Genomic DNA, 17,980 nt, shown 5'->3' with positions numbered 1-17,980 from the left:
GTTTCTTTACACTTGCTGACTTCATAATTGATTTCAAGTTCATTCATGTTCAGTGAGTCTTTGTATTTGCTCCTGGACTTTGGAAGGACCTTTATTTATATTTTATGACGTTTTAGCTGGCTTTAGTCTTCCTTGGAGTTTTATAATGTTCTTTTATGGCTTAAACATTTTTAATGTTGTTTGCCTAATTATGTTCTTTGTGTTTAATTTGTTGTTTTACTGTAAACCACTTTTTAAACGGCCTTATGTGCCTTTCAGTTATTTAGTGGACATGCAATAATTGTTAAAGCTCCACAATTACATTGTCCCCAGAGTGTCATTACAGGTAAGAACCGCATCCTTGCTACAGAAACCATAGCATGCCTGGTGCGTCTGCATCCTGGCCGGACTGACAGCCGCCTGTGTAACCATGGAGCTGGCTCTCGTGACCAACACAACAAAATTCAAATGGCTGTATAAAATTAGTCTATTTCTGGATCAAACAAAAGGCTGCAGTTGACAACAGATGGTCATCAGTGCTTGCCCCATTATCTCGACAGCCCTCTTTTCAGGACTGAAAGGAGCCCGCGGACTCAGTCTTTTGCAGTCCTCGTCTCCTTGTTTCTTAAAAGCAGTGGTAGTGAAAGACATCATTGCAGCAGAAATATTAACCAAAATCAACTTTATTAATCATACAAAGCTTCTAGTTGATACAAAGCACATGGATAATTGTTACAGGTTAACAGCATTAACAAAATGCTGTTAACCAGCATTAACAAAATAACAAAATAGCATTAACAAAATAAACATCTTGTGTCGTGAAGAGAAATCTTTTACTTCCTCCTTTATTAATAACATTTCCCACAGAAGTGTTTAAATGTGATTTTGTCATTACTTCAATGAGCTTTACAATGAATTACAATCCACTAAACAAAATTAATTCTACAAACTCTTACAATGTCAAAATTTGTGGACAGATTTTTCCCTTTAACAGACAGTTATGAGTGAATGCCAGAAGTCATGAATCACATTTCTTGAATATGACTTGTCTGATTAGCGTAAACATTAAAAAAAGGTAAACATTGATGTGTTGATGCGAAGCCATTTGATTAGTTTCATGCCTGTTGATCAGCACTTCATGCATGATCTCATTACTGACTGTGTGAACCCCCCGTTTCACGTCAGATCGCGACGATCGCCTTGCCGATGTTATCGCCCTTCAGGAGCCCCATAAAAGCAGCTGGCATGTTTTCAAAGCCTTTTGTGACGTGCTCCCGATACTTCAGTTTACCCTGAATGAATAAAATAAAATAAAAAATAAATTATAAATTGCACTGATGCGGAAACATGGGATATCCTACTAATTGGAAAAAAAAAGGTCTCTAACCTCTTTTACCCACGTCATCAGCCTCTTTAGACTTTCAGGGTGCTTGTGCGCCCACCTGCGCACAAGGAAGCCCTCCAGCTTAAGCTGCTTTATGATAATAGTCAGCTCACTGCATGGCCCTGAGAGAGAGAGAGAGAGAGAAACAAAGTGAAATAAATGTTATAATACTTATTCACAGCTCTTTTAAAAACTTGAGCGGCACAGTGCTGCCCTCTAGTGATGTAAAACATTAATGACACGAGAAGTTGTAAACATGTGAACCAAACCATTCCGACTGCATTTGATTGTGTGTTTATACAGACAGACATCAAATAAAAATGATAGAATTAGCAGCACCGCTGATATGGAAAGAGAAATCAGGGACATTCTCACCTTGTTGGGGTGTAGTGTCATTATAAATGGAGATACTTCCACACAAAGCTACTCTTCCAAACTCCTTCATCTGTTCCAAGACCACATGTGAAGTAGGTCCCCCCACCTAAAATTGAGCCAGAACGGTCACTTAAACATAAGGAAAAAGAAGTAGATAAGAGTTTCGGAAAAGAGAACACGTTCAGAAATACAACAGCACTGCTTACATTCTCAAAGAAGCAGTCATATCCCTCTGGAGAAGCCTTCTTCAGAGCCTCCCCCAGGGAACTAACAGTTTTGTAGTTGAAGTACTCATCAAATCCCAGCTCTTTGAGGTAAGCTACTTTGACATCAGTGCCTGCCGATCCCACCACCTTGCAGCCCTTGATCTTGGCAATCTGTCCGACCAAGGAGCCCACTGCTCCGGCAGCAGCGTTCACCACCAGGGTCTCACCCTTCTGCAGCCCCAAGATTTCCTCTACCCCATATATAGCAGTGAGTCTGCAGAGAGGGAGAAAATGTTAAATCCACGGTTTTACCTCCAGTGCCACCAGAGCATTTGACCTCGATGTAAGCTCTTTGTAACAGTATCCATAACTAGCTTATCAGTGCTTGGAAATCTACCCAAATTTACCAGCAGGGTAAAACATCTCAAGCCTTACATGTTTATTTTCTCAAAAGAGGACAGATTCTGCCAAGTTTCTTTTTTAAAAAAAACACTCCTTACTGTGTTTAACCTGCCTTAAATGTTAAGTGTTTGATTAACAATCAAATCTAACATTTACTCAGGGGAGGTTCTTTTGTGCTCAATAGTTCACACATGAAGCAGTGCTTCACGCTGTTTTTTAGCGCTTGTAGCTGACTTCCTGTTCCTCCTAAAGCAGTCGAAAACCAATCATTTGACATGAAGAAACTGTGTAACCCGTCATAGCACAGTATCGGAAGTGAACTGTCCACTCCCACTATTGTCTTCCACTCGGGCGAGACACCTGCCTTACCCCGGCATGCCAACAGTACCCAGCGCCAGAGACAGTGGAATGTCTTTAGGCCAGTCAGCCATGACAGGCTCGAGGCCCTTCCCATTGCTGACCACGTGGGTCCTCCAGCCACAATCACTCACGACGTGGCTCCCCACGGGAAACGCTGGGTTTTTACTCTGGATCACTCTATGGAAAAAGTAAAAAAAAATAATAAAATCATCCGTCAATCAAGTGTTTAAACTGAAGGATGCTAAAGTAGCTGAAAGATTATCACTCTTGAGGCACATCTACTTGTCTTATATAACTTGTGTATGGAATATCGGATGTAAAAGACTGTTTTCAGATTTGGATAAAGTAAATTGTTTTATGTATTAACAGCTTCAGGATCCCTCGATGAGGAAATTCTGACCATGAAATTGCAAAATCTATGGGATACTAAACATCCTGGAAGATCTTTGGTATCCCATACAACAGCATGTCAAACCATGAGCTGGATGGATTTTACATGCTGCTGTTTTGTACAAAGCCAAGAAAACAAATACGCAATTATTTGGAATTAGCTTGAGGGACTTTGGGAAGCGTCTTTTCTGACTAATTTTTTTTTCCCCCATGTTTATCAGCCAATCCGTCTGACACAGATTTATGTTTGGGCAATCCACGCCAAGTAACCTCCTGTTGTAAAATGTTGACGCTGAGTCACTGTGAATCAAAGGCTTTGGCAGTTAAGAGCAGCTATAAACTCTTGTTTTGGTAAAGATTAGACATGCCCATTTCTCAATATCAGATAAGAGACCTCACTTTCTAGGTTTATGGTCCTTACTTGGCCACTTGAGTTCCAATCATCACATCGCCTGGTTTCATGTGACTCTTGCTGAATGACCTGATGACACAAACAGCGCAGCACATGTGATATGTTTTCGGCACAATAAATAAATCTATGACATGTTGTAAAACAATAATAATCACTCTGCATGAGCGATCCTGCTTCCTACGCACCTCATGTACGGGTCCACGCTGAGAAACACCGCTTCCAAAAGCACCTCTGTGAAAAAAACGACAAAATTTAAGTGCATTTGAAGTGCTCAAGGCAAACTGTGTGCACTGAGCGAAAGTCACCCTACCTCCATCTTTGGGGTCAGGGAGCTCCTCCACCTTGAGCTTGAAGTCGCTGTCCTTTGGGAAGCCTTCAAAGTGCTTGGCCAGGATCCAGGATTTGGCTTGGACCATGATTATTTCTCTGGGTCAGCTGTGAATACAGAAACGTCAAGCGCAGTTCTGTGGCAACATCCGAAACACTAGATTCTGCTTTGATAATGAAACTGAGAAGAAAAGACTGACAGAAACTTTAAGGAAACCTGAAGACAACTCCGCTTGAACTATATATCTTACTGGCGGATTCAGTTAAATCAAACTTTTACTTTTGCGCGATCATGCAAATACTTATAGTTAATTATTTGCCTTCAGGCTACAGTATCCTCTACGGTGTCTCTAAAAACAGGAATGCAAGTTTCTCACACAAACATGCCTATACACATTATTAAAAAAAACTTCAAAACCAGGAAGGGGCAAGTACAGTAAGTTTTAAATGTACAATCATGTGAATTAAATTTCTTTCTCTATACTTTCTTCTAAAAATAATGAAACGCAACGCTCTGTAACTGAGTTTGTATACAAATATAAACAATATGGTTCGTCATAACAAGAAGAAGGAAAAAATGACAACTGAACTCTGCTGCTGATCTTCTTATGCTGCTTAATACAGTTGAGATCGTGATATTATGTCAAAGAACGGGTCTATCCATTTTGTCGCCAAGACTTACCGGTTGAATGTCTTCAACGAAGAAACGGTAAAAGTTTTGAACTCCTCGATGCGAAAAAAGGGAACGCAGCATCGATTAAGTAAAAAGCATGGGAGGAGAGAAGGCGGGGAATAAGCGTCTACGGCTGATCTGATTGGACGAGGGTGAAGCGCCACCTCTCACGTACGGCGTAGAGCCCTGCGTGCCGACGTGCTTTCAGTTTGGATGTTTGGCGCGAGCAGATAACCGCTAGTGAGATAATGCTAACATATCGGACTTCTTGAATAAAATTGTAAGTATTGGGGTCACAGTTTGTTCACGTATTCCACTGTTTTGGTCTGGCAACGCACGAAACAGAGTAGTGGTGTTACTGACAACAGCCGCAGTACTTACTAGGCTAGTTATACTTTCTAGCCTTTAACTAGCAGCAACTGCTACCTTTAGCTAGTAAGCAACAAGCGTTTACTTTAGCTTGCCAGCTAATTTAGTTTGAATGCTAAACTCCACAACGTTATAACGGCTTCTAGTACTTTTAAAGCCAGTGCTGAATATATAGATGAATGTGACATGATTCAAGTACCAGATAAGAGTAAATATAATATAATGTAATATGTAGCGTTACTCTGACTCTTAGCGTTAGTGGTCGTTTGATACAGTGTTATGAAGTTATCTGACTAAACTGAATTCACTATTTAACGCCAGATAAACTATTGTCTTAACGCATCACTCTATCCGAAATATCGGTATATTACATACAAAATGTTGTGAGATTTTCCTTATTCAGTTTTGCCGCACTGACACTTGTTTGCCAGTTCATTAGGTACAGTATTGAAAATAAATGCATTTTAATATAACAGTCCTGCGTTAAATCTTGGCTTCATGAAGGTGGTGGCATTCAGCATTTGTTTAAAAATAAGCTAAATTCAGCTATGTTTTCATTTTGGAGGCTGTGGTTTTTCAGAACTGTATTGTGATTCACCTAAATATGTTTTTCTTATTTTGACATACAGTTGAATTAACACCTGTCAACATCAAATTAGCATTCATGAACAGTCATGAAGGGGGATTTTGTGCAGGCCTGTTATATTAGTATGCATTAGAGTTCACAGCTGTACCTAATAAACTGGAAAGTGTATGTGTGTTACTTTTGGGAGTCTTTTACAGTCATTTGTATGAATATAGTGGCTTGCAGCTTTTATTAAATGTCTTAAATATTTTATATTATGTTTGTATACTGTCTTATATAGGCAGGGGTGTGCCGCTGTGTCAGTGTTGTACGAAGAAGGTTTACATATGTATCTAAATGTAATATGGTGACATTCATTTAAACCTATCAATTTAGTGAACTGTGTGTCAGGAAGTGGATCCAGACTTTTAGTAGTGTGTATTCGAGCATTTTTTAACAGCTGATTGAGAAAGGGACTGACATGGACAGAGATTTATATACCTCCAAATAAGTCATAATTATGTGTTGCCATAATTTTTCTTACTCGATTTGACTTCCGTCTAATTATCCTTAACTTACGTTGTGCTACTGCATGTTTGACACTGTGCCAGGGGGACACAGGTTAGACATGTTAGACGGTGGGCAGTTTGTGGAGGCCCTGGGCCGTCTAGGTTATCCTGGTGCATCATCACTGAAGGCTTCAGAGTTCGACTGGCTCTTTGACTGTGCCCCGGAGAACCTCCACTTCTTGCACTTTGTCTGTCGGACCCTCAACCAGAGCAATGTTCTCACCGTGGAGGAGGCGCGTGCTTTTCAGGCGCTGCAGAAGTCTGGTAAACCAATTCTGGATGAAGCGGCCTTGTGTGAGGTCCTAAAAACTGTTGGACCTTCTGATGGGAGTAGTGCGAACATCTTAGGGCCTTCCCGTTCCTCCATCTCGTCCATTTTTGCAGCAGAGGAAGATGCGCCCATAGAAGACTTGGAGGCAGAACTCCAGGCATTGCTTAGAGAGAAAAAGCTGAAGCAGTGGCGCTATAACAAATTGCAAATTATGGCCACCTCCCGTGCAGATGTGGACCTGCGATTTACTGCAGAGTTGGAGAACACTGCATGTAAGCTAAAGGAGACAGGTGCTTCTATTGGCGCTGAGAATGCTAACACAAACTCAGTGTTACAAAACCTAACAGATGAGGTGAGCAAACTTTCTTCATATCTCCCAAATCTGCCGGAAGCCCAGCAAAAAGGGAAGGGAGAACCTGTGGGTCAGTCAAACCTCTCCCAAAAGCCACCTGTCCTCCTTTCTCAAATGTCCTTGGATCCCTACATGCATCAGGAGGAGTGCAACACTAAAACACTTGCGGCCTTCACAAAACATTTTTTCCAGGGCATTTCAGACATTGTTGAGACTTCATGCTCTGAGCGCTTCCAGGTCCTCGACCTCAGTTCTTGTGATGATGGAGATGAGGGTGAGAGTGAGCGTGATGGGACAGAGAGGGAGAAACAGGTAGTGGAGAATAGGAGGATAGAGATGGCCAGACTTCAGTGGTGTCATATTGTGGCTCAGCATCAACTGATGCAGGCCATGGCAGAGGAGAAGAGTGTCAGGTCTGGACTGGACTGGCTCTCAGAAAAGTCTTCTCATATCAAGGTAAAGTGGACATGCAGTATCTGGTGCATTTCTTTCTCTTGTGAACGACATCATAATTCTGGGTTATTATTTTTCTGTCTTACACTCTGAAGCACTCATATATCTTTCTCTTCACTCTACCAGAGCATTTCCACTTCCTCCTCACTGAATGTGCGTGAAGTTGTGTCCAGAAAAGAGCTTCAGGCTGTGGAAGCGGAGCTAGAAGCTCTGCTTCATGGACCAGTACCTGCCGCCCTTAGGGAGTCAGCCAGGTTGCTTAATGTGCCGGTAGTGAGAGGGGACCTGGATCTACAACTGGCCAGGCAGGACTACTACACCTCCAGGCAGGACCAGGTTAGTTGCCAACACTGCCCCTTTCACCATGAGATTTTTTCTTTGACAAATATATATTTACTACATTAAAAGATTGTAATAGGAAATATTTGTGTACAAGCAAGGTCGGGATCAAATGTTAAACAGCACTAAAGGACAATGTGTAACAAGATTCATTATGGTTGCTTCTCTTCAAATGGCAGGAATTTATCACAAACTGAAATCCCGGTTTTGGTACTGATTTTCAAAATCAGTATGCACAACATTGTAGGAATTTAGCCATCAATGCCTTGTGATTGCATGCCACTGGAAACTGTTCAGCTAAAACAGTCTAGATAGATAGATAGATAGATAGATAGATAGATAGATAGAGTCTTTATTGTCCTATAAAGGATATTCTTCTTCACACATCAATTCATTCCAGAATTGTCTAACAGAAATTAAATGTTAATTTATCCATATAGGTACGGGATTACTTGCTCCGCCAGAAGGCGTCCTTTGACTTGATCCTTATGGCTCAGGAAATGGAGTTGAGGAGATGGAGGATATGTCAGAAGCAGCTGGGAGAAGTTAACAGCAGACTGGTGAAGGAAGGTGAAGCATCATCCCTAAGGATTGAGTCCCTGGCACACCCTGACCTGGCCATCAATCCAAGGCCCAACCCAATCATTAGCTGCAGGGATTCAGCGTTCAGTAGGTAGGGAGCTTTCAACCCTAACTATTACAAACTATGTGTTTCAGAACTTAAAGTTTTAAGAAGCTTTATAATAATATTTTTTTCCTAAATATAAAAAAAATCGAGAAAATTGTTTATGTTTTTAATCTTTGTGCATATGCAATGTAATCCTTTCTTTCCTCAGACTCCTGCAGATCCTTCGCCACGATTCAGACCACAGTCGATCAGAGCCTTTTCAGACATATGAAGCTTTGGACACGGCTGCTCGTGATCTGGCAAGCAGCCTCCAGTTAACCCGAGACGCTCTAGCTGGTGCCTGCCGTGAGCAGTACTACACAGCAGCTCGTCTTTATGGTGACTGTGAGGCGCTGCACAGAGCCATGTACACAGAGCTTCAGCAGCTGGTCTTGGGCCCACAGGTACGTCCAGCGGCCATTAATGACCAGGAGCTGCTTTGTCCCAATGCACAGGTGGGTTTGTTTCTTTTCATTTTGCATACAGTCGTCTTGGTCAACCAAACAGCACGTTTAGCCCTTAATGTGAGTCAGTTGATTTTAAAATTACTTGTCACTGTTGGTGAGGGAAGCTGGTAGCACAGTATGCCTTTCTTTTCCACCCTGGTCACATATTACAATTTCAACTACTTGATAGAGGCACCTGTTGGGTACAAAAGTGCTGTGTAATGCATGGAGATGCAGCTTTCACTACTGATGATAAGAATGTTTGTCTGCTGATAACGTCTGCTTGATTAATGTTCATATGTGCTCATTCAACGGCTCAATAATTTTGAGATTAAATTTTACTGTGCTCATATCAGCCAGTATGTCTCGCCATAAAATATTTAGGCCTTTGAGGGGGAGGGGTTGGGGACAGGGTCAATAAGGCACTTAAAGCAATCATGGTGTTCATGTGTTTCTTTTAATGACAGCAGTCAATTTAACAACTAAACAGTTATCTGAACTTTTCTCAGTTTGCTCGACTGCTTTTTTGTAGCTGCAGCTAATTGAAATTTACATTTGATTTTGTACGTCATCCCACCACCATAGCACGTAGATTATAACTATACACCTGCTTTGTAGTTACCCAGGAACGGCACATAATAAAAATTAGACCAGTTTGGCTATGTGGATTTTGATTAAAGTAGATTTTAATGCAAGAAAATTAACAGAAGTAATTAACATTCACTTGTAGAGTTCGTTTTGCTTTGATACTTCGTGTCTAGAATGTGATTTAAAGTATACTATTGGAAATGTTTGATATATTTAGTGATTAAAGCAGTTGTTTGAGAACCACACTTACCACACATTTAAATGTAAATATCTATTTATTTTTTGTCTGTTCCTCATCCATTCTTGTTCTGTCTGTGCAGGAGTTGACAGTAAAACTTGTGGAAGCAGAGTCTCAGTTGCAGAGTTTGCAGCAAGTCATGCAAGAAATCCTGGGTGAAGTTAAAGCCAAGCGTTCTCAGCTGGAGCGCAATGCCCTCCTCAGGCATGAGCGGGAATTGTACATTTACTTCCATTTGGATGCCCGGCTACTGCAGAAAGTAGTGGAGGATCTGGAGGGCAAGAAAGCTGCAAAGAAAGGGCAGCAGTAAAAGCTGCCAGAATACATGAGGAGTCTACAGCCAGCTCAGCCTCAACTTTCATTTTCATTTTTTTTTAATAAGAACTCTTTTTGATGAGCACATACACTGTGCTGAAGGTCTACTACCTTCACCTGATCTGTGTGGGAGATTACAAACAATCTGTTGAAAAAGGAGCTGTGATGTTCGTATGATGATTGGGATTTATTAGTTTATTTCATGAAAATATTAATATGAACATATTGTTGCCTACAGTGTCTTGTTCTATCTCATGATGTTCTAAAATTTCTTTAAGTCATAAATAAAGTAAAATGCTGTAACTATGTGTTTTTTTTTTTATTAAGTTTTATTTTAATGTGTATTTCTGGAAAGTTTGCAGGATTTATGGGAAAATTGCTGTGCACCCATACATTATTGTCTATAGGTATGTTTATTTTGTGTGTCACTAAACCCACTTTCCCTTTGTCATGTTGTCAGGCCTCAGGTCACTGAAGAATCACCACAGTCAGACAGAGAGGGTTAACGGGTGCTCAGGTGTTAGGGATGAGATGGAGCACTCAAGCAACAGCTTATACACAGGACCCCTGTCCAAGGCGGGACAGAGGATTCTGGCTGTTCTTCGTGCTCAGAGTCTCCATGGAGCCAGACGCAACATTAACCACTCCATTACTCACAGGCAAAGTCAGTCAGGGTAGAAGCATAGATAAAAGTACACACGCCTTTTCAAATTGTTCATGTGATGAAGAAATTTTTCTGCTCCGTTAGACATGCATTGAAGTTATTCAGTGCTTTGTTTGTTTAGTCCTCTTTTCTTTTGATGTGTAGTGGAAAGGTATAATAGCAGCCAGAAGGAGTCATGGCATCAGAGCAGCTGGAGTCACGAAGAAAGGGGAGAGGCAGATCGGTAAGTCAGATTAACAACACACTGTGCACAGGTATGAAAACAACAAGTTACAGTGTGCTGCTCTCAGCAGGGTATCATTTACCTGATCAGACTGGTGCAGAAGCGTTTTGACCTAAGCAGTCACAGTTATCCATAACACGATTTAGGTTATACGTATTTCTCAAGTGACTAACACGGATCACCTTGTCATGGCATCTGTCAGTGAGATAGTAGACAGTAACTGAACATTTTGTTTTGAAAGCTGATGTAAAAAGCAGGAAAATGGACGAAAAACTGGGAAAATTTGAGTGACTTTGACGAGAGCCAGATTTTAATGGCTAGGTTACTGGGTCCAAAACTGCAGCTCTTGTGAGTTGTACCTGGTCTGCAGGGGTTGATACCTATCAAAAGTGGTCCAAGGAAGGAAAAACGGTAAACAGGCAAGTCACGCGAACAGGACCGCAGATTACGAGATGAAGGTAGCATGGTGTGATTTATCTGTTTTTCTTAAACTTCACGTGGATGACAAAGTGTGTTGCTTTTCTTGGAATTTGTACCAGGCTGAAAGTCTTTGTACCAGGCTGAAAGTCTTTGTACCAGGCTGAAAGTCACACCCCCTTGCCATTTCTATGGGGGTGTTCTTGGTTCTTGGTTCAGATTGTCGGTGTGTATCAAAGTATCATCCACATAAATACAAGGTTCCAGGTTTGCCAGAAGAATATTACATCATAATGAGATCATCAATGTTATTCTCTACACTGGTTGATGGTTTTAATGTTGTGACTGATTGGTGCATACAGTAATCACAAGCAGAAAAAACTGATTTAACAGTGTATTTTTATTGTTAGTTCCAGTGTACAAAAAAAATTAAAAACATCTTTCAATATTGTGCTTCAGGTTGTGGCCCTGCCCCCAGGTGTCCTCCTTTTCCAACTCTCACCACAACTACTTCAACGAGCGGCAGCGCTCTGAGACCTCAGCCTCCTCTCTGTACGCACAGACAGCAGGCAGCTCTCTGTCATCCCAGGCCCCCTCTGGTTCCTCCTCCTGCTGGGATTCCTCCTTCCAAAGACAGACGTCTCACACTGAAGCCTATTATCACTGCTCACAGACTTATTCCCACAGAAAGTACTCTGAACCCCCTGCTTTCCAGTCCAGCCAGTCTCTGCCATTCTCTCAGCATGAGGTTCCTGAGACAGCAGCATCGTTCTTCCACAGTGACAGATACACCCTCTCCCTCCAAACACCAGAGAGAGTTTCTGAACCTCGAGCTTCAACCTGGAGAAAGTAAGAGGCAAAGGAATCTATATAAACTATATATTAGAGTCTATGTAATCACTTCTGAAATCTTCCCAGCTATTAAACAGTACCATCTGGGAGTCAGAAGTTAGACATACAGTGTGTACAGAAAGTATTTAGACTCCCTTAAAATCTTCACTCTTTGTTATATTGCGGCTATTTGCTAAAATCATTTAAGTTGATTTTTTTCCCCATCAGTGTACCACAGTACCCTTTATTGACAGAAAAAGCAAAGGGTCTGAAAACTTGTGACCATGTGATATTTCAATTTTTGTTCTTTAATAAATGCATTTACGATTCTGTGTGTACATTGATGAGGACCAAAATCAACTTAAATGATTTTAGCAAATAGCTGCTTGTGATTGCATGCCACTGGAAAAATTGGTGAAAAACTTAAGGGGGTCTGAATACTTTCTGTACCCACTGTATATCCAAGGTCTGCTTGATGAAAACCAGGAATTTTAAAAAGTTGTTGCTCATATTCTTTTCTCTCTCATAGCACCACTGAAGAAATTCGGCCATCTTTCCTCCTTTATGTATCTCCAGACCAGGAATGTCCTGATGAAATGTTGCTTACTACAACAGAACAGCCTAAATCTCATAAAGAGGAGCCTGCTGTGACATGTCACCCTGTCACATCCTGCTTTAAAGTATGTGAAGAGACCGATAACGAAAAGTGCAGGAATCTCCCTAGAAATACCCATGAAGACTCTGCAGCTGCAGGCAGTCAGTTATTTCAACTGAAGCAGCCTGTGTCTGGCCCCACTGATGAGGCCATAGTTGGATTAAAAGATGGAGGTACACTATATCATCAGTCAGAGTCCACAACAGTTAAAACTAGAAGGAATAATCCATTCCTCAGTGCTGTTGTAACAAAACAAAAAGGAGGTGCACATTCGCCCAGGCTGATGAGAAATCTAGTCGAGCCGGAAAGAGCGGAGCTGGTTGTAGATTCAGAACATATGACTGGGGCAGGTACAAGACAGGCTTCAAACTTAAAGTTTGAAATGCAAAATGGAGGAAATGAAACGATCAGGAAAGAGAAAATATATGGCGATGCAACTCTGCATAATGAGAAAGAGTCAGGCAATGAAATGAAGCAAATGAGCTTTTTGGAAACCTCTGAGGACACTGTGTTGGAGAGTAATTTGAATTTATCTGCTAACCCAAATAAAACGATTTACTGTGGCAGTAAAGGAGAAAAGCATGAGGAGGAAGAAGAGAATAATGTAAGATCTGAAGTTAAAGAAGTTGAACTTCCACCTGGTGCTGAGAATAAAGTGATAGCAGTGGGACATCCTACCAGTAGTCCAGAAGACATCCCAGTATCTTTAGAACTGAGCCACTGCCATGATGAAAACCCTGAGGATGTGGGTCAGGGTGTGACAGTTGAAATGGACCACTCAGAAGGGCCGTCGTCTCAGTGTGAAGCCTTTAATTTAGACCTGGGTGACAACAGTGCTGATAATGAGGAAAGAAGAGACATGATGGAGGTCAGATTGGATGTTGAAACTGAGAGCCAAACAAAGGAAGGCACTGATACGAGCACTGATCTTCAGATGGAGCGAGGACAATCCCATTGTTCTAACATCCAACCAAGAAAGACACAATGTGAGACAAATTATAAAGTCCCCGAGTTATCTGGGACACATACAGACGCAGGCGAGAGGGAAGCAGAGAGAAAGGTGCTGGAAGTGCCTCCTGTAGACACTGAAGAAAAGACTACTAAGCCTGCAGGTAAGTGCTCACAAATTCATCATCATCAAATCATCTTAGCCTCGATAATGTGATTTGACTTGAAAAGACGTGTATTTAGAGTCCACATATTCAGATTATTTTTGTTATTTTATTAAGCTTTTTCCCTTTGAAGTGGTGTATTACCAACAGCGAGTATCGGGAGATTTTCTTTGTGCATATGACTGATATTAACAATTACACAGAGAGTATGCAGTTGTAGCCATTGTTGTGGTCAATTAGTCAAAACCACCTGTAGGGGTTGCTAAAGTATTTCAAGTTGTGTTAAACACCAGCACCATTTGCTCTCAGCCATCATGTTTTTTCAGCCGTGTCATCGTGTGGCTGAGACGATGCTGAGTCAACTCACATACACAAACGCATCTATGAATGCTCACACGCACAGACAAGTTGCCAGCTGTGTTGTAACAGACACAAAACGTCTGTTTGATCGTGTTAGACTTAGGATTTATAGTGCTGGCTGACCTTATCCTGTCACACTGTGCTGAGGTTTCAGACAGCACACATACATGCTTCCTCACACATGTTTACAACAGTGGGTGCATTGATAGTTTGTAAGTGATGGTCTGATAAAAAAAAATGTTCTTGCCTCTCCTTTTATAGAGGATTTAGAGGGTGAACAGTGTCCCACGCCAACATTGTCCCAGTCCTGTGGAGCAAGAGGATTGGGGTTCAGAGATCCTTGTCTCTATGACAACCAGCAGCACTACGACAATGAACAAGTAAGTCTCTGTGGACCAATTGTGCAAAATATTAAATACTTTATTGCATAACAAAACTCAGTAATAGTACAAAGTAAGTAAGTCATGCTGAACTTTTAGGGCTTATCTGATGCTTGATGAGACGAGGACAAAAAGTTGTGTCCTTTCACAAATCCCCTTTGAAAACTTAACTGGGTAAAAAGTGCACTTGCTGAGCTTGCCTGTCAGCTCCTGAGAGTTGTTTACTTGTCTTTGATACTGATGCTGATACGTCTTTATATACCCCCCTTCTTTTAACCCTTATGCCCTCCTCAGGTATTTTTGTACATTTTTTTGATTTGGTGATCATTTTGGCTTTGTTACAGCTTGTGGCATGAATTTTTGCAGGAACTTTTTAGTCAGATTTTTGAAATCCAGTGTATTTTACTCTCGCATGTCATGTGATTTCATAAATCACTTAAACAACTTCAAATCTGCTCATAACTACCAAAATTTCAATCATTTTCAGTATTTTTACTCTTTAAATGCTTGCCCCATAGACTTCCATTCAAACCACATTTTTTAATCTCAGTGTCATTACAGTGTAAAACCATGCATTCTGTAATGTTAGCATTTCATTTAGAAGAAAAGTAGTGATATTTTTACCGTATTTGATAAGATTCAACCATTTTCCCATTGTAGGCCGATGCATGAAATTCTTGTAAATTTCCCATTTATATTATGGAGCTGTGTGACTACTAGGGGGCCCCAAGTGTGCGTGTGTGCGTGTGTGCGTGTGTGCGTGAGCAAGAGAGACGGAGTGTGTGTGAATCTGTAAGCACGAACTGATCATTTCAGGGTTGATAAAAGGGCATCTTCATTTGAGATTTTTTTTTATGAGTTTCTGAAGAGCCACCAAAGTCTCATCCTCCTACGGTATATTTTATGGAAAACAATTCAATTTTATAAATAAAGAAATATTTTGAATCATGAGAAGGGTTAAAATCCTGACAATCATTGAAATTTGGGTAGTTTTGAAGAAGTCTGAAATTGTTTGAGAGATTTATGAAAAAAGCAGAAAAAAATATTGATGTATGAGGATTTTATGCAGTTTGTTTGTGCGTGTACATTTTTGCCACGAAGGTACCCAGAGGGTAGTAAATTTGAGGAGGATATAAGGATTAATCTGCTTTGCTCTGTAATCCTTTGCCGCAGAAGCAGTTTGAACAGTGGCAGCACCCTAGAAAGTCCTAAAATTCAAATAACATGTGTTCAAATTAGGATTAGGCCTCTGTGTCCCTGATCTACATAGAAATCAATCTGGCTCGTGTCAAATAGTGTTCCATCAGCGGTATTGCACCACACAGAGTTATAACTCTCCACTGAACCGTAAAGACGAAGTAGCTCGGGAAAGAGAAAGAACTATAAATTGAGAATGAGAGATGGTGGGATGGATGAATGGATGGAAAGTGCTGGAGAGCTGAAGAGAAAGCCCAAGAAATAAAGATGAGGAGAGTGGGTGGAGAAAAGAAGGAGTGAGAAGAAGAGAGAAGGAGCTGCAGGACTTAACGGTATAGCTACAATCAGCAGGAAGCACACCAGTCCTTTCTCTCTCTCCCTCATGCACTCCTTCACACCTCCATGCGCCCAGTACTGGGCTACGGGCCATGGCCTGCCTTGGTTTTCTATCTATATCCTGTAGCACAGCACCCTGGGGGGGTTCATGACTTTGTCAGCAGGAAAACGGGTTGTGTTTACAGGGAAATGAGGAAGACTCTCCTCAGGGAGCTGAATCTCAGAAATTCGTACCTACTGAGCTCACTGCTGACTACTACACCAATCAGGCATAACATTATGACCACCTTCCTAATATTGCGTAGGTCTCCCTTGTGCCTCCAGAACTGTCGTGACTCATCAGAGAATGGACATGGGCCTTCTGAGGGTGTCCTGTGGTGTCTGGCAGCACAGTGTTGTTAGTGGGGGGCCTTTGGGTCCTATGAGTTGAGGGGAGGGGCCTCTGTGGATCAGGCATGTTCACAGATACTTGATCAGTTTGGGATCTAGTGAATTTGGAGGCCAGGTCAACACCTTGTGCTGTTCTTCATGTTTTTTTAGTTGTTCCTAAAGTGTTTTTGTGTGTGTGTCTGTGTCAGGCTGCATCCTGCTGGGGATGGCTGCTGCCATCAAGGAGTGTCATTGCTATGGGGTGGGGGTGCCTGGTCTGGTCTAAGTGGGTGGTACATGTCTAAGTAACATCCACATGAATCCCAGGTCCAAAAGTTTCCTAGCAGAACATTGTATTGTCACAAGATGGTCAATGTTGTATACGTCTCCTGAGTGTTTTAATGTTGTGGCTGATCGGTGGCTGATCGAATTGTGAACATAATGCCCATCTTCACCTCTCTTATCATAGAACATATGCTCATGCGCACACTTGGTGCTTTTGCATAAATAGAGATGGGAGATGGGTATGAATAATAGATATGTTTTTAAGATGCTGGGAAGGTTAGAGGAAGGTGAGATTGTACTTTTGATAGATGATGCTCACTTGATTTCTCATGCTTTACTGGCTGCTATTGGCTACAATTAGATTTATACAATATACTTACGTATTTTGTATCACATTACATACATATCAAGTACCAATCATATAATGTCTTTGCTCATCAACTATAGTGGATGGAAATCATCAGACAAGTTCTCTAAATTCTTTTAAGTTGGATTGTGTGAAATAATATTTGTCATTCAGCTGAAGAAGATTTTGTTTTCATGAAATTTATATAAATGCATATGAGTTACTGTCGAATGTGATTGTGTGATTGTGGGTCTGGGACACGGAGCTGAGGGATGACCGTCACATCCTCTTTTTCTTCTTATTTCCTTTTTTTGCTTCTGTTATACTGTATTACTTACCCACCTGCTTACCTGTTTATGTTCTCAGCTTTTCTCTGTCGCAAATCAAAGTGTGAATGGGACTGTCTAATTATGTAAACTAATTATGTACAGCTACGCACTTTTATTTCATTCACATCACTGTTCAAAACTGATTAGCTGTTTTGTATTGATATTTTTTGTAACAAAACCAGCGAGGACAGCGGGAGTCTATTTTAAGTGCCTTCTGAGTTTACAGAGTGAGTCTTTCTATGTCTATTTTTGCTTTTTCTTTGTCCCTGTCTGCTCACTTCTCATCTTTTATACTGTCTAGACCACTAATGGAACCACCAGAGCGGCCCTAGCAAGCACTGTTGCTCCTGGACAAAACTCCTTTTCCTCAGTACGGGACTTGATGTCAGCTGGTGTAGTACCAAGCAAAGTACTAGAAAGCAGAAATCTACCTACTTTCAAAAGTCAGATGCATCATCGTTCCCTGCCCCCCTCCTTTCCCATAAAGAGGAAACATGAAGCACTTTACCAAAATGCAAAACCTCCTCCCAGAATCTGCCTAACCAGGCGTCCTCAAAAATGGAAGCCACCTTGTCCGTCACAGGAGAAGACCAGGGAAGAAGGAGCGTTTTCTATCTCTTTCCTTGAACAACCAATATTAGCCCAAGTTCAACACACTAAACCTTGTCTCTCACAAACGGGAATAGTGCAAGGGATGAGCACAGACCTAAGTGCCCGAAAGCAAACTCAACAAATTAGACAAAATAAGGTGAAAGAACAATGCAATGAATCATCTAGGGGTGCTTCCAAGTGCAAT

General features: G+C 41.3%; 2 protein-coding genes across 5 annotated transcripts; one reads left to right on the top strand and one right to left on the bottom strand.

Annotated features, from left to right (window-relative positions):
* Positions 1-644: 644 nt before the first annotated feature.
* Positions 645-4,659, bottom strand: ptgr1.1 (prostaglandin reductase 1, tandem duplicate 1). The gene is made up of 9 exons (XM_084545647.1): positions 4,518-4,659; positions 3,819-3,943; positions 3,694-3,739; positions 3,518-3,577; positions 2,716-2,883; positions 1,945-2,218; positions 1,739-1,844; positions 1,367-1,485; positions 645-1,271 (listed from the first exon to the last, which is right to left on the bottom strand). The coding sequence occupies exons 2-9, from the start codon at positions 3,922-3,924 to the stop codon at positions 1,161-1,163; spliced, it is 990 nt and encodes a 329-aa protein (XP_084401773.1). The 5' UTR covers positions 3,925-3,943; positions 4,518-4,659; the 3' UTR covers positions 645-1,160.
* Positions 4,660-4,728: 69 nt separating this feature from the next.
* haus3 (HAUS augmin-like complex, subunit 3) lies at positions 4,729-10,086 on the top strand. Of its 4 annotated transcripts, none has more exons than XM_084545617.1 (6): positions 4,729-4,788; positions 6,054-7,090; positions 7,214-7,423; positions 7,867-8,099; positions 8,263-8,548; positions 9,448-10,086. In XM_084545617.1, exons 2-6 carry the CDS (start codon positions 6,071-6,073, stop codon positions 9,673-9,675), a joined length of 1,977 nt encoding a protein of 658 aa, XP_084401743.1. In that variant the 5' UTR covers positions 4,729-4,788; positions 6,054-6,070; the 3' UTR covers positions 9,676-10,086. The 4 variants fall into 4 exon arrangements, with proteins under 4 accessions (XP_084401743.1, XP_084401744.1, XP_084401742.1 ...); XM_084545618.1 differs by lacking the exon at positions 4,729-4,788 and adding an exon at positions 5,756-5,791; XM_084545616.1 differs by lacking the exon at positions 4,729-4,788 and having other exon boundaries at positions 5,862-7,090.
* Positions 10,087-17,980: the final 7,894 nt, after the last annotated feature.

This window comes from Chelon labrosus, assembly GCF_963514085.1.
Source record: "Chelon labrosus genome assembly, chromosome: 1".
NCBI lineage: Eukaryota > Metazoa > Chordata > Actinopteri > Mugiliformes > Mugilidae > Chelon > Chelon labrosus.
The sequence above is the reverse complement of the archived record's forward strand: the minus strand, read 5'-3'. Positions and strand labels throughout refer to the sequence as shown.

Bases quoted from the DNA above. Each gene is read 5' to 3' on its own strand.
- haus3 (XM_084545616.1), top strand. From the start codon at position 6,035: ATGTTTGACACTGTGCCAGGGGGACACAGGTTAGACATGTTAGACGGT. The intron at 7,424-7,866 runs GTTAGTTGCCAA...TTATCCATATAG, and splicing joins ACACCTCCAGGCAGGACCAG to GTACGGGATTACTTGCTCCG. The intron at 8,100-8,262 runs GTAGGGAGCTTT...TTCTTTCCTCAG, and splicing joins AGGGATTCAGCGTTCAGTAG to ACTCCTGCAGATCCTTCGCC.
- ptgr1.1 (XM_084545647.1), bottom strand. From the start codon at position 3,924: ATGGTCCAAGCCAAATCCTGGATCCTGGCCAAGCACTTTGAAGGCTTC. The intron at 3,578-3,693 runs GTGCGTAGGAAG...TTGTGTCATCAG, and splicing joins AGCGTGGACCCGTACATGAG to GTCATTCAGCAAGAGTCACA. The intron at 1,486-1,738 runs GTGAGAATGTCC...TCTCTCTCTCAG, and splicing joins TGACACTACACCCCAACAAG to GGCCATGCAGTGAGCTGACT.